Source organism: Carassius gibelio, chromosome B8 (assembly GCF_023724105.1).
Source record: "Carassius gibelio isolate Cgi1373 ecotype wild population from Czech Republic chromosome B8, carGib1.2-hapl.c, whole genome shotgun sequence".
Lineage (NCBI taxonomy): Eukaryota > Metazoa > Chordata > Actinopteri > Cypriniformes > Cyprinidae > Carassius > Carassius gibelio.
In genome coordinates this window covers 12,735,557-12,751,390 of record NC_068403.1, presented here as the reverse complement: position 1 = coordinate 12,751,390, position 15,834 = coordinate 12,735,557, and the positions used below count along the sequence as shown (strand labels likewise).

Here is a 15,834-nt window from a genome sequence, read left to right as displayed (position 1 = left end):
TTTTCCCCTTTTGTTTGTATCGGAAATTTTCTCTTTATTGCGACACCAGATACTGCCTACTCGCTTTGTAACCACTGCATCCACGCGCTGCACTGTCTAACGTTACTTCCTGAAAAATAAAGAGACTTGAGATACAAAGGAAAACACTACTTCGTTACGGCTGCTTTTTATTTCATTGTAAGCCACTGAAGTCGTTTCTGTATCAAAACTGACAGTAGCTACGAAATCTTGAGGATTCTAAACGAGAAATGTCAATTTGGGACGGTCTGTAGCGTGGTGGCGGCAGCATTGCACGCGCAGGTCCGATTCAAACAGGTGGAAATAGTGGGACGGTCCTATCGCGTGACGGCGGCTCGTGAAGGAGGTCTGTTTTAAACCGCACAGCGTTTTTTGTTTGAACCAATGCTATTAAAATAATTCGAGTCGTTTTTGCTGAAAAGTCTCGCGCGCGAATGACATCAACAGGATTGTGCCACATCCCGTTTTAGAACGCTGTCTCGCGCCGGTCGTTTAAAAAGTGGGCCGTTAAAATCTGTTACACGCCGAGCTCTGTCACCCCTTCCTTGAGCCAGAAAGGTTGTGTGTGTTTTTTGTTTTTTACATTTACGGCATCGACCCTCGGGGTTTTTCCCACTTGCTCTGGTCCCCGAGCCGTTTACGCACAGGTGGGAGATACCCGCTTGGTAGGACAGCCCCCTCTCTCAGTTCCTCAGCGGATGATGTGTGCAAGTGACATTTGCCGTTGCGGTTTGGGACAGTAGGCGAGGCGTCTCTGCAAACAGGTGTGCGACTGCCCAAAACAGACACGCTTAGTACGACTTTTTTCGCCTTGTTTAGTGGAGGTGGACCTCCAGCACAGGTGTCAAAGCGATCATCCTCGTAGCGGGACAGGGAGAGGAGGGGGAGTCTACTGTCGTTATCAGGCTTTGTAGTTGCATTTGATCGTTTCGAAAAGGGGCTTGCGGCTCACAAAGAGGAAGGGATGGCAACTAAGAAACCATGCGCGGATTTAACAAAAAGAAGCCGAAGTCCCGTCGTGCTGGAGGCTGAGATGTTCAGCGAATTTCAGGACTGGTGTCTCCGGACTTATGGAGACTCGGGTAAAACAAAGACAGTGACTCGCCGAAAATACAACAAAATCATGCAGACCCTGCTACAGAACGAGGAGTCGGACGGTGTCTATGTCGACAACAGCCACATCAACGCCAAATTCAAATTCTGGGTGAAGTCCAAAGGCTTTCAGGTCGGCAGCAACATCTTGGGCGAGCACAACAAGAAAGAGTCATCGGGGAAGCCCGTCCTGTACGTCCCTGTCAAGTCTACGGTAAAGTGCTTTTTTACAGTTGACTATTTGTGAGTGAATTGTGTGTGTGTGTGTGTGTGTGTGTGTGTGTGTGTGTGATTGTGGGACTTTAACTCTCAATATGATGCTGGAGCCCTTTCTCAATATGTTTTGGGACAGCTCGTTTGATTCCACCTACGTGCAGCCCACATTGCTGTGCGCAACTTTTCAATCTTACACCTCGGGTTGACCGAGCTTATTCATCCCTCACCCCAACCGGGCAGAACAGTCTTACTCTGAGAGCTGGCTGCCATAGCAACGCCGGTCCCTCTTAGCAATAACGGCGGTGTAGTAATGGTATCTGACGAATTGGTATGACGTTGTCCTGCTGACGGGATCGGGATGTCACAGAAAATTACAACGTGGGCCGTTTTTTAATCTCAGCAAATCACGATAATATTGATTGAGAGAACGTTATTTTATTCACTTTGCCTTGTGTCACTGGACGTTTGAAGGCGGGGGCGCGTGTGTGTGGTGAGCCCGTGTACCCAATTTTTGGGGATATCGGCGCGCGCACCGAGAGTTTTCCTAAGGAGCTAACGATATGGTGGACGTCAAAATACAGCTATATAGCTCTAAACGAATAGGTATGTTCTGAGAAATGAGTGTTCGGGGGACTTCAGCTGCTCTCGTGGACCACTTGAGGGTCTGCTCCTCCTGTGGGCATCTCAGGCACTGACACTCGCGCGCTCGCCGATCAGTGTGTCATTTAACCAACATTCAAGCTGAATAAAAACAGCGTGCTTAGAGCAAGTGTTAATGCTCACCTATGTCAACATTGTGCCTCGTACGTTTTTATTCTGGAGAGGGAAAGCAAGCTCTTGCATTGTTCTGTACCGGATGAGGGAGGAGCGGACGGTTGGCACCCGTTGCTCTGGTAACCTACCTGTTCTGCTCTACAATGCTCGCGTTTTTTTCCACACATCCCAGGACTATGACAGAATCCATCATTAGAAAGACAGCCAAAGCAAGGGCTCATTTAGAATCAGCTTGATGAACAAGGAATGGACAAAAATTCTGTACTCCGAGGATGAGCGATGTTTAATTTGTTCGACGCATAAAGGCGTTTGGTCACGAAGCTTATTTAAAGATCCGGTCTGGACAGTAATAGTTTTTAATAATAGTTCATTAGACAGAAATAGTTGTCACGACCTGTCATTACAGTGAGTGTTTATTTTTATTTTTTATTTAGCATGTAAAATGACCAGATTTTATGTACTATAAAGGCTGAGATATACATGCAAGTGACTGTTTTCTTGGACACTAGGAGGTCCTCGACTACCACCGGTGCATTATGCCGTTCAGGGTGTCATGAACAGACACCATTTTGAGTATTGCCCTCAAGGGGTCACACCAACAGACCTTTGTCTGCCATTCAGGAGGGACCAACTCCCCTGAGACTGGCACACCTAAGCCTGAGAAAAATAAGCCCTCAAATTAGAAACAATGGTGACAAGACTGTTTTTTAATGAGTATTTTAATATCTGTTCATATCTATTTCACTATTGACATAAAATCCCAGGTGTTTGACTATGGATTTAAAAACACAACAAGGATCAGTAATCATGCCAACGGGGGCCACTAAGTAAGCACTTTGTACAAAAAAAGTATCATTTAACATTTTTTTTTAAATAACCAAAGCTAAATTAACATCAATTAATCCTCGTTAGCAGATAATTGCTATGCAACCATTTGACAGCTCCTAACAGGCATCTCCCAGCGTGCTTTTCATTTAAAAGACTGTTAAGAAGAAATGAGGCAGAACTCTGAACATAGTAACGTCTCCAGCCAGTTAACCCTTCACACAGATGTATGGGTTAAACTACCCAAAGGACATCCAGTGAGCCTGTGGCAATTACAGATTCTCTATCCATAAATTGCTCCTGTAATGGATTGAATGTGCAAGTCAAAGATGTGAAACTGAAGTTCATGATTACACATATGTATTACTCGTTTAGAAATACGGCCCTCACTTCAGCATACATGCACATTTCTCCACCCACCGCTTCCTCTCTATTTCTGACGACGTCTTCATACACTGGGCATTCACTATCATTATTTAACAGCTCCCTAATGCCGTATTTGTCATTCTGTCCCTCTCTAGAGACTCTGTGCGACCTAATACACCCTCCTGTCACTGCATGACACATACACATGATACACTACATCACACAAACGATCTGTCAGTCACACGGATGACCAGTTCTGTCATATGGAAGAGGTTAAATGATCTGTAGCCATAGTGTACAGTGCTGTGAAAAGGTTTTTGCCCGCTTCTGGTTTTATTTAAATTTTTTGTATTTGTCACTTAAAGGATTCAGATCAGCAAAAAAAATATATAATATTACACAAAGATAATGCAAATAAATACAAATGCAGTTTTTAAATGATGATTTCATTTATTAATGAAGAAAAGCTGTCCAAAACTACCTGGCCCTTAGTGAAAAATGTATTCTGTTAAATCATGGGCTCACTTGCCTCAGTTTAGGTCAGTGTTCATGATTCAACAATAAGAATATCCCCAAGACTTTTGGCAAATATTCTGTGGACTGCTGAGACAAAAGTTTTTCTGACTTTTTGGAGGGTGTGTGCCTTGTTACATCTGGTGTAAAAACCAACACAACATTTCATAAAAAACATCATACCAACCGTTAAACATGGTGATGGTGTAGTGATGGCCTAGGGCTGAACGACTTGCCATAATTGATGGAACCATGAATTCTGCACTCTGTCAGAAAATCCTGAAGAATTTCTGGCCATCAGTTTGTGACCTCAAGCACAAACGCAATTGGGTTATGTAGTAGGACAATGTCCCAAATACAACAGCAAGTTCACCTCTGAATGGCTCAAGAAAAAAATAAGGTATTGGAGTGGCCAAGTCAAAGTACAGACTTAAATCCGATGGAGATGCTGTGGCATGACCTTAAATAGTCCCCAGTCATGCTCGAAAACCCTCCAAAGTGTCGCTGAATTAAAACAATTGTGCAAAGAAGAGTGGGCCAAAATTCCTCCACAGCGATGTTAAAGACTCATTGCCAGTTATCGCAAACGCTTGTTGATGTAAAGGGTGGAACAACAAGTTATTAGATTTAGGTGGCAATTACTTTTTCCATAGGGCCAGGCAGATTTGGACAGCTTTTTTCCCTTAACCCATTAAATCCCAAATTTTTCCCAGACATGAAAATATCCAAATGATGTGTCATTAGTAACCCTTTGAAATAATCATTAATTATTATTTTTAATTATTTTGGAAAAGTGTGTGAAAAAATGTGTTTTATGTTCGGTGGAATGTGTGTGTACTGAAATAACATACCATAAAAATGGTTAGATATCTAGAGCTATCTTTTGTTTGATCACATTCTAGGGTTACTAGTATGCATAAAAAACATATGCAACATTGATAGGAACATTGAGATTAAAAAAAAAGTTTACTTTTTTTATATATAACATAATTTTTTTTGTATTACAACAATGTAATACATTTTTTTTGTATTTACATTTACATTTTTAATTTAGTGCAACATTTTGTCACTGGAACATTTTATTGTCATTTTCACTAGCAACAGCAATTACATTTATATTGTATATCTAAGTTCACTGTTATCCCACTGATCACTATTATCACAGTCAATATGTTTACTCATTCTACGACCACACTCAACAGAACTAAATATATGTGAATGCATATATTTATACTAGACACCCTAAAGATCACGTGTACCAAACATCTTTACAAGCATTTAGTTTTGGAGCTTTGATGCAGCCATCATTTCTCAAGTGTAACAAATATGCAATATATATATATGTATATATATATATGTATATATATATATATATATATATATATATATATATATATATATATATATATATATATTATACATTGCTTAATCATGGTTAAAGCTATTTAGTATCTGTTGTTAAAGTATAATTACTACACTCTCCCCTCTGGTTGGGACTAAAGTGAAACCAAGCAGCTGAGGTCACTTTCTTTCATACCCACCCTGCCATGTTCTTAACCAACCAGCATGCCACAAAGTGTCCAAGATCAAGGAAGTGCAACCATTCACAAACTCGAGTGAGATGTTCACATCAGCGTTATTATCTCATCAAAGACTGGAACAGTAGGGGATCCTTCCCAACCTGCTCTACGCAAATTAGACAACAAACAAAGAAAGAACAAACAAAACAGAGAATAAAAAGAGGAACAGAGGCAACTAGGGACCCAGTTTTTTTTTTGCAGTAATAAGAAGAGAAAGTGTGGCATAATATATATGTACTTCCACTAAGCACAATTCTAATCATTTGAATCATGTAAAAGTTCATAAAAAAAGCAGGTTGGGAAGAGGATATTTAAACAAAAAACTGTCATGTTTATGGAGTCAGTGTTTTTTTTTTTTTTTTTTTTTTACACTTTTTTAACATGTTTAATTCCTACTTCTACTTTTATTTCCTGCTTCTTTTTTTGTGTCAGAAGACAGATAGTGTACACTGTCATTTTTTAGACACTCTCTCCATCTTTTCTCTTCATCATCAGCAATAAACACAAAATTGACTTCATCCAGGGAACTCCCTGCCAGCTCCTATCTGAACATTCTCCTCTCCATCTTCCTAGTCTGTAACCCAATGAGAACAGTGTCTTCCTTTTCACCTTCCCCTGGGTGGCAGGGCTGCAGGCTGCCATGGTGTGGGTCGGAGCCCCAGTGCAGTGTGGGATGCAGAAGAGTGGCTGTGGGCCTCTCTGGTGCAGCAACACCATGGGTGTGCCAAGTTTCAGTGTGTGTGGGTGAGAGGGAGGGGGTAGAGCAGGGACACTTTATCCTGTGTGGTTTTAAAAGTGTTACAATGTCATTGTGGAAGAAAGAGAGAGAAAGAAAAGCAAAAAAGCCACTAATAGCATATAAGTCGATCAGCCCATGCTATTCTGTCAGCGATGACTGGGCTCACAGCGCACATATCATTCATAAAGCTATTAAATATGTATTTGTTGTGTCACAGGCCCACTGTAGACTTTGTTTCATGAGAGTGGTGCTCGATTCAGCTGCAGGGCATCACAGGCTTGCTCTGCTCTCTGTCTGTCAAATTCTTTCTTTATATAGCTTTAATATTCTCTCTCTCCCTGTCTCTTGATCTATTTCTGCTCTTTCTCTTTGTTGCTGTCTTTCTAGTGAGGTGGAGTAACTTCATTTATCACCTGTTATGTCCTGTGGCTAACACTTGGAGCAAAAACATACTCACATGCAGTCAAACATGAAATGTCATGTTTAGTTGTGACCACAAGTTCACAAGTGTTTAAAATGATAGAAAAATGATTTTTCTGTTGCCAAAATCGGGTCAGTCGTTCATGGTTTTACTCACCAGTTGTTCATTGTTTTAATCACACGATATTATCTATTTATTCTAAGCGCATTTTTGTCTGCCGCTTAAAATTTTTGAGCTCATTATAGCAGGATTGATTATTATTGGCTGTCAATGTTTTTATCGTTCATCAGCTGGAAAATATCATTCTGAAAGAGATTGTTTTTTTTGTTGTTTTTTTTTCTCTGTGCATTTGTTATTATAGCTGTGGTGTGGACCCTGCTATTCTTTAATATTGAGAATGATTTTTAGAACTATATCTTCATCATTATATTTAAAATTATCGTTCTTGGTGGGAACAGGCCTTTGTACTGGCTCTATATCTCAAAAATTTATCAATTCTATTTTTAATAGCATATTTTATACACTATCATTTGAATGTTTGGTGTCAGTAAGATTTTCTTTTTTTAAGAAATTAATATTTCAGCAAGAACACATTCATATGTTGTTCTTTTGAACTTTCAGTTTATAAAATAATCATATAATCACCTATTTTCTTTGTTGGTGAAATGATGGGCTTGTATGACGTATCACGTTGTATGACGCTGAGAGGCGTGTAAAGGGCGGGTTTTAGTGAATCGCAGCGGGGCTTCTGGCGTTACGGTGGAAACGCAGTGCTATTTTGGCCTTGGTGCTACAGGTCCGAGGCTATTAGCGCTGCCCGGCCTGTTTTAAGCCCTGGCTCGCACTGGCCCGACAGTGAAAAAGTGGCTAATTAGAGACTTAAAAAGATTCAAACTGACTGAACCCAAACATTTGAGTGGTATGCTTATTCTCACCAAGTATTTAATGTTATTAAATATGCATATATGTTTAGAAAATGACTGATCACAATAGTGAGCTTAAAACCTAATATATTATTTATTTAATGTCACTCTGTTCAAGCAATAAATGCTTTTGAAAACAACGTCATAATGTACAAAACATTACTGATTTATGTTCATTGTAATTTTGATAAAGCCTCATATGGTCACCAATAACTCATAATAGCCCATCAACCATCCAGAAACTGTCTCACTTTAGCCCTGGTTTATTATTAAGTGTTTATTAAAGCATTCTTTTAAACACATACGACAGTCTACTGCATTTGCACCAAATGTTGACAATAATACACATACTACAGCTCACTGTAAGACTTCACAAGAGTTCACACTGCTCTCCTAACACACACACTCGTGTTTTCCCTTCATCTATATCTATTGATTTTCAAAAACTGATGAAGAGTCCAGCGAGATGGAGACTTTTGAAAGATTTTTCTTATTAAGGGGGGGAAAGGAGAAGAAAGGATGCTGCAAGATTTTAAGTGAGGGAAATGATTGCTTTCTGTTGCTATGCCAACGGAAACAGAAATATCCTCATTGCTGTGTATGTGTGTGTGGCAGAGGGAAGGTTTAGTCAGTGTTCTGCAGTATGGGCCTATAGCAAGACAACCGTGAGCATATTCTGAGTCTGAGCTGGGGGAAATCTCCTGGTCAAGCGTTTGAGACTCACTCATTCAATCATATCTACTGAGGAAAGAGAGAGGTTCTACAAAAGCTGGTGTTTCAGAAAACCCCTGGCATCTTACATCATATTTGTAACTTATGTGACTTATCTGTCCAGAAGAAGAGTGAATTTTAGGAGAAGTAAAAATGGAAAGAAAAAGAGAAAATTATAAATTTAGCCCTGCCAATATGAAATGTTTGAAGTTGATGATCTTGCACCCACGGCAATACGATAACTAGGTAATAATTGATGCAAAATATGTGTTTTAAGAAAAGCAAACGGGGAATTAACATTACAGATTTGTTGTAAAAACAAGCAGTCACAACCTATAAATACGCTTTTCTCTAATAATTCTTTTCATTGGAGACAGTGAGGGGGAAAACAGCTTAAGAACTGACCCTTTGTCCAATGCAACATTGCGGTCAGCTATTTTCATCATAGTGTGAGCATGTTTGTGTGTGTTTTTTACTGTCTACCCACTTTTGCTCAGAACTCCAGGTCAGCAGAAGGCTGATCTGTGCAGAGAAACACTCTCAAGAGACGCTGTTGTCTGGCCTGCAGGGATCAGGAGACACTGTCCTCTGTCCTGAAGGAGTTGCTTCTCCTGGCGACTGATCTCAAAAATACACACACATCCACCCAAATTGCTGTTGACAACAGAACACGTATCCACACTCAAACGCGTGAAGAAGAGACGGACTTAAACAGTAGCAAACCGCTTTTCGATTCCATTATTAGCATATCAGTGAAGAAAAAAATCAGGCAAAAATCTCATTATGATAAGTGATTAATTAGCGAGCGTATCTGCAGAGAGCCTTGGAGAAAAAGGGATCTAAACAGACCTTCCCTCGGCTCCCCTCCCCTCCCCACCCCATCAAACCCAAAGACACTCTGCCTCAACAGTGGCCTTTTATCTACCAGTCATTTGCATGAATGCTAACAGTTTTGCATGATGCATTTGCAATAGCAGGTTGCGACATGAAAAGCCCACAGAGCGCACTGTGTTGTCCACACGCAACATACATGACAACCACAATGTCCGCTGACACAATGACTCTCTTTATTGCATATACTTCATTAACACTGACCAAAATGTCCCTAAATCAGTTCTTTTTCAAGTTTATCTTGCAAAAACTGAGTAACTTAAAAGTCTCATGCTAACTAAGGCAACATTTATTAGATCAAAAATACAGTAAAAACAGTGAAATATTATTACATTTTAAAATAACTGTTTTCTATTTTTAAAGTAATTGTAACTTATTCCTGTGGTGGCAAAGTTGATTTTATTAGCAGCCATTACTCCAGTGATTCGCTGATTCAGTGTTTAAGAAACATTTCTTATTATTATCAATGTTGAAAACAGTTGTGCCGTTTAATTTTTTTGTGGAAAACATGACTTTTAAGGATTATTTGAATTAAAAATTATTTATTAAACCTCAAAAGAACAGTATTAATTCAAAACAGAAATAATTTGTAACATAAATTTATTTACTGTTACTTTTGAATAATCTGATGCATAGTTTCTAAATAAAATTATTAATAAAAAACTTATTGACCCCAGTAAATGAAGTGGTATTAAGTTAAAAGTTGCTTAATGAAGTCCATCTGTTGCATTTAAACAAACCAGTGTGACCTCTTTTTCATTTTGTTTAAAAGTTTGCATTGTAAGCTACAAGCTATCATATCACAGGATAAAAATGTTACCACGTTACTGTTTACATTTATTTAGAACTGTTCTGATTGTGCTACCACACACACATCCACACACACCACTTGATTGACCCACTTCAGTCTGTCTCTTAGAAGTGAGAAGCCTCCTACTTGAAATGGATTTTTGATTCAGAAGTAGGTGATCTGATCCAGTATTCTCTTTCCCGTCTTTTGCCCTATTGTCTTTTTGAGCTTTTTGTGTTTCACAAGCAGAATCAGTCCACATGAATGAACCCCTGCATCTGAATCTATAGGAATGTTGGAGGAATGTAAAAACACAGTATGCAAAGTTATGAACATCTATGTGTATGTATACATTGTCAGTGTGTGTATGTGTGTGTGTGCTTGTTTTTGTGTGTACAGCATGTGCTTGTGTGTGTGTGATGAGAAAGGGTCGTGGATGGTGCTGCTCTGGTGTTCCTCCACTCGGCTCCTTCTCTCTGTTGCCATGGAGAGACCGTTCTCCTCTCCCATAGGAGAAGAAATTAACACCATTTTTAACTGGCTCCAGGGCCTCCCCCTACCAAAGAGAAAAAGAGAGAGAGCTCCTAGAAACACACACTCGCACACCTACACAGATAACCACACACAGACATGGTCCTGGTACACGCTGCTTCCATGAACAGATCAGGGAGCATGTGTGCAAGTGAATAAAAGCTTTCTCCATCTCTATTCTGGGAGGATGCAGCTTTGGGACAAAAGAGTGTCTCACTCCATCTCCCCCTCCTCATATTCACCCTCCCTACCCTCTATGCCACTCTCTCTCTCACTCACTCTCTCTCTCCTTTGTAATTAACTGCTGCAGTCTCTCATTAGCGTTGTGATCCTGTCCGGTTGTCTCACTGTCTGCACCCCCCTCCCCACCACGCAATTACACCATGACACCAGGGTCACATGACCCAGCAGACACCTCAGAGCATGAACAGAGCACGTTTATACCCACATGCAAACAAGTGTTTTATTTCTTGTGATTTGGGCTTATGCAGGGCTGTAACCACCGTAGCTTGAGATCTTCAGATTAACGGTCGATTGATGTGGGTTTTGGAATGACTGATTGTTTATCTTTTATTTATATTATAAGATTTACTTCGGCATTCATGTCTAGTACAGAGAGCAGACAGGAAGTATAGTGGGAGAGAGGGAGGACGGGACAACAAGACAGGACTCGAACTCGCCATGTGATGAACGTTTTATTATGGATGGATGCACTTTATTTGACTTCTTTTGGACTGTTGAAAAAAAACACCTTCCCACTGCCGTTATAAAGCTTGGAAGAGTAAGAACATTTTTTTTAATACAACTCTAATTGGATTTGTCTGAAAGAAGCCATGTACATCTAATTTAAAGTTTTTGGTGAACTAACCCTTTACATTAGAAAAAGGGATGGAAATCGATTGGATTGTGAAGAGCAAGAATGAATGCAAGTTCTAAAATAGTGCATATATTGTAGCTTGACATTATCTAGTAGCATGCATGGCCTGCAGTTACACAACAATATTGCTTGACAACCGAACATAAAAAACTGCATATCAGACATTCAAAAAATATTTTTAGGGGAGCACGATCGAGGCCAGAGCTTTATAGTGACAGACAAATGCAGATGACAGTTAATGATCAGTTGTGTCTGGGTAATGTGGGTGCAGGGAGTCCGATGGAGCTGCGCCCGTACTAGGAGCTGAAAGCGTCCGTCACACCCTGTCAGAGAGAGAGAGGGGAGAAAAAATGAGTGGCTGAATGAGAGGGAGGGTGAGGAATGAGGAAAGAGTGAAGGGAGAGACAGAAAAGCGAAATAAGGATTTAAAGGAAGAGCATCGTGAACTTAGTGGAAGAGTGGAGGTGGAGAGAGTGGGTCCGTGGATTGAAAAGAGAAGAGTAAAGGAAAGGAGGGATTACACTTCATCTTTCCTTGACCTTCATGCACAAAGATTCACACGCAGCTCCCCTGCCCCGTAACTCTCTTCAAAATCCTTCACCTCCCGCTGAGAGAATGGGTCTCAATGATTTGTAGGTTCGTACCTTCGGCTGGCCTCAGAGGGTGGGGATGGTACTTTAAAAGGTGACCTGTTATCAGATTTGCAGCAGGCTGATCTGAATCGCCTGTATTGTTGAAACAGTTCCTCTCTAATGCACACACACACACACACATTTCTGGCTCTTCCACTGTAATACAAATATTTCCCCCATTTTCCCTCAAGCACTATATCCCTGTAATGTGTTATGGCAGCTTTAACAAACAAAGCAATTCATAAATATACTGCTGGATATTAAATGTCTAGGTGTCTGATACCAGACAACACTCAGTTTGTTCTCAATTTAATAAAATTAGCAATGTTTGCTAAGGCTAGCAGCACTGTCTCTCGTCAAATGGGTGATTTAGAAATAACATTCAGCATGTAAGTCACCCTGCACCGTTTGTGCTGTGGTCATGAATGATAACTCAAAATTTGTGGTTTTTGCAGAAGAGGTGCAATATTACTTTTTTAAGGAATCCTCAATTTTCCATGGCAGAGGATAAAAAGGGTGAGAAACAAATCCAGTAAACTTACACTGAAGGCAATTTCCTAGCAATAGCACTAAGAGCCACTCCAAAAGACTAAAAACTCTAAGAGCACCCTAGCAACCTCCTAGCAACACACTAAAAACCACTCAGAACAGGAAAAAGCAAGTACCACTCAATTTACTACAGAAAATATAATAAAAATTATTCTGTACCCCACGAGACACTGTGATGCAAAGACAGTAGCTGCGCTACAATTAACCTTCAAATTGCACAAATTACTACTGGAAACACATCAATTTAGTAAAAACTGCCATATAACGCAAAAAAGTTTTTTTGGCATTTACAGGTCACCTGACATATATAAAAATCACATTATCATTCTTTAATGTAACCTCAAAGAAACACCTCATATGTGGCCACTCTCAAATATAAGGAGCTTTCCTTGGCATTGATGTTTTGATGAATAATCCTTTATTTACACTGCACAGGTCTATAGCACATTATGGCTCTGACACGGCCACTCTAGTCATACCAGCTGCGTAAGAATCCCAGAAGCAGCTCTCTGCGCTGCTTTGCTAAAGATACACGAATACGTCTCCTTTGATTAAAAATAATGGCCCGTGACTTATTACGAGAGGAAAGAAACAAGTTTTAGTCACATAACATCACAAAATGGAAATGCTATTATTTTACAACAGTTTTTTATCTACATTTATAAAATATGGCAAAAGTTTAGTGGAGACACATCTTGTGTTTGTTCATTCACATTGTTTAAGTTCATCATTACAGTAATGTTCCACTGATCATTCAAGTTATCGAGTCTTTTATTTTTTTAGGAAGCATCTTAGACATATGGTTATCTAACGTGCCCTGTTTGGTTCCATAATGCTTATGTTCAGTGACGTTGCTCTAGTTTATTAGGTCTTCTGTACCTTTTTCACTGTAAATATTTGCTGGGGCTTCTATTCTCCATCGGCCCATGCATACGTGCGTGTGTGTGTGAGTGTGACCCAGCTGCCTCCATTCTCTTGCCCCCTCCCTTCACTGCCCCTGTGTGTGTATGACTGTTCAGAGACTCTCTGTCTGTGTGTGTGTGTGACTGCCAGAGGGGGTGGGGGGTCGGGTGGCCGCTTGCCGAATCAGCCCCTCCAGTCTCCTAGCAACAGAGCTGTTTGGAGCGGGACGGGTGAGAGAAAAACGGAGAGAAAGAGAATAGGAGGGATAGAGAAGAGGAGAAGGGGATTGAAAAAAATGCCACATCTGGAAAAAGCCAAGGCTTGCGGGGTCTCGAGAAAAGAGAGAGACAGATAGAGTTTTAGAAGGGGAAATGCTGATTGCTGCTGCTGACAATTCACAGCTCTTCTTTAAAATGATGAGAGGATGATGAAACCGTGCACTTTCAGGCCCAGAAATCAGCATCTCACACATGCCAGTTCAGCTCTACAGTGGTTTAATGATTAAACACACACGCTGTTGCTCCATGTCGGGAACAAACAGTCAGCTTTACCTGCGAATCTAAACACTGCGCTTTTGTATTTTGAGGAAGAGTGAGAAAAGTGTGTTCACCTGATTAGGGTTAATAACTGAAGCTAAAACACTCACTGTGTGAGTCATACTTTCTGCTGTCACAATTGGTTACTGTTTATTGTATTAGTAATGTTCCACCTCTTTCAAATTATTATTATTATTTTTTAATATTTTTAATACTTGATTCTGATTGGTCGATTGTTGCATTCTTTAAATATATTTAAAAACTATAAACTGTTATTCACCTTTGTCACAGTCAATTGATTTCCTAAATAGGAGAAAAAAAATTACAATTGTGTCATCATTTTCAGACACTCACATTGTACTGTATGAATTTGTTTCCTCAGAGGAACCATTTTAGTGCAAAACATCCAGATATTTCAGTGATTTTACAGTAAAACCACAGCGGACATGCTGCTCTTCTGCACTTCACACCCCAGGCCACTAGGTGGAAGAAATCATCCTTTTTACGCTGTTGCATTAAAACAGTAGGCAAATTGACCATTTCTATCTTCTCGGCTGCGTTCCAGTTCACTTTTAGACACTCATTCGCAAACTCCCCTAAGCACTTAACCTCTGGGGAATCCACGCCACCATTTTGAAGTGTGTTCTACTTTTTCAAGTGGACAATTGACAAGGTTTACATGGATATACCCTCGACCCCTCGCTTTTGACCGAGGGAGTGAGTCTGCTTCATATGCACACTTCAGGCCGCTCTATAGACCACAATACAACACTCCTATGATGTCATTGCGGATAACATTTAATTCATCCCCACCCCAAACAACTCTATAATATATAAATGATTTTGTTTTACATTTATAACAGCCCAAGCATACATATAGATATAGAATGCTGCACCAAACAAATTTGTAAGCGGAAAAATGTAAACAATAAACCAACTCTACAGCGGATTCTAAGTGATCAAGGACGTTCCACTTCAGCCCGTTCCAAGGGTTCTGCCAGTAGTGGGCACTCATGCAATGTAACCAATGACGTACAGCCGAGTAAACGAGACAGAGGGAAGTAAGCAAGTGAAGGGCATTAAAAAAGTGAACTGGAATTCAGCCATAGTGTTGTGTTGGAGTTATTTGGGTTGGAAATGGCATGAGGGTGAGTAAATAAACTTTTTGGGAAGGAACTGTTCCCGTTCACAGTAAATTAATAGTCAGCCATTTGTTTGTCTTTTTTCTCATATAATAAAATTAGATTAAACTTTACTGTTATTATACTGAGTACAGAGTCAATGAAATACAATATTTCATATCCATTTATTAATTTTTTTGCAAAGTAACCATGTAATAAAACATCAAAACAAAGATGATATGCAGTACAGTTAGTCAGTCATTATTGCAAGATAAACCACTTTAAGGTAATATCAGATTGTATTGGGAATTATTTTCCGATCCGATTTAAATGTTATATGTTGTTTCTATTGCACACACTGCAGTTCAGTGAACTTTACACTGAACTGGCCCATATTTGGATCTATGTGGGTGCAGTATGACGTCACCGTGTGTCGGGTTTGGCCCAAGTTAGGCCTTGAGCAGAGCTGAACTGATCGCCCTGATCCTGCTGGCCTACTTTAGTCACCCACACACTTGTGTCCCAGACTGTGATGTGCCCTCAGATTGGGGAAAGGAGCGGGGGGGGGGAATATTTGTGTCTGTGAGCGCATGTGTGAAAGCAACCGGAATGGAGCAATCGAGCTGAGATGGAGATGTTTGTAGGACAGAGAGAGTCAAACACACACAGTCCTCCCCACACCACTATAGCCGAGGCTTTCTTCTCAAAGGTATTGCTGGAGCCTGTGTCTGATGTCCTAGAGTGACCATTTCTAGAATATTCTCTGGTAGACAAAGAGCAGGAGGGTTTCTGCATAGGTTTGGTGACTGAGATCATGAAAACCAGG

At 40.2% G+C, this 15,834-nt stretch overlaps 1 protein-coding gene across 1 annotated transcript in view; it reads left to right on the top strand.

Moving 5' to 3' along the window:
* Positions 1–15,834, top strand: part of nol4la (nucleolar protein 4-like a) — a 42,319-nt gene continuing 26,485 nt past the window's right edge. Inside the window, exon 1 of the mRNA XM_052563737.1 lies at positions 1–1,324. Within this exon, the coding sequence (XP_052419697.1) occupies positions 983–1,324 (342 nt within the window). The 5' untranslated portion in view covers positions 1–982. The remainder of the gene's footprint in view (positions 1,325–15,834) is intronic.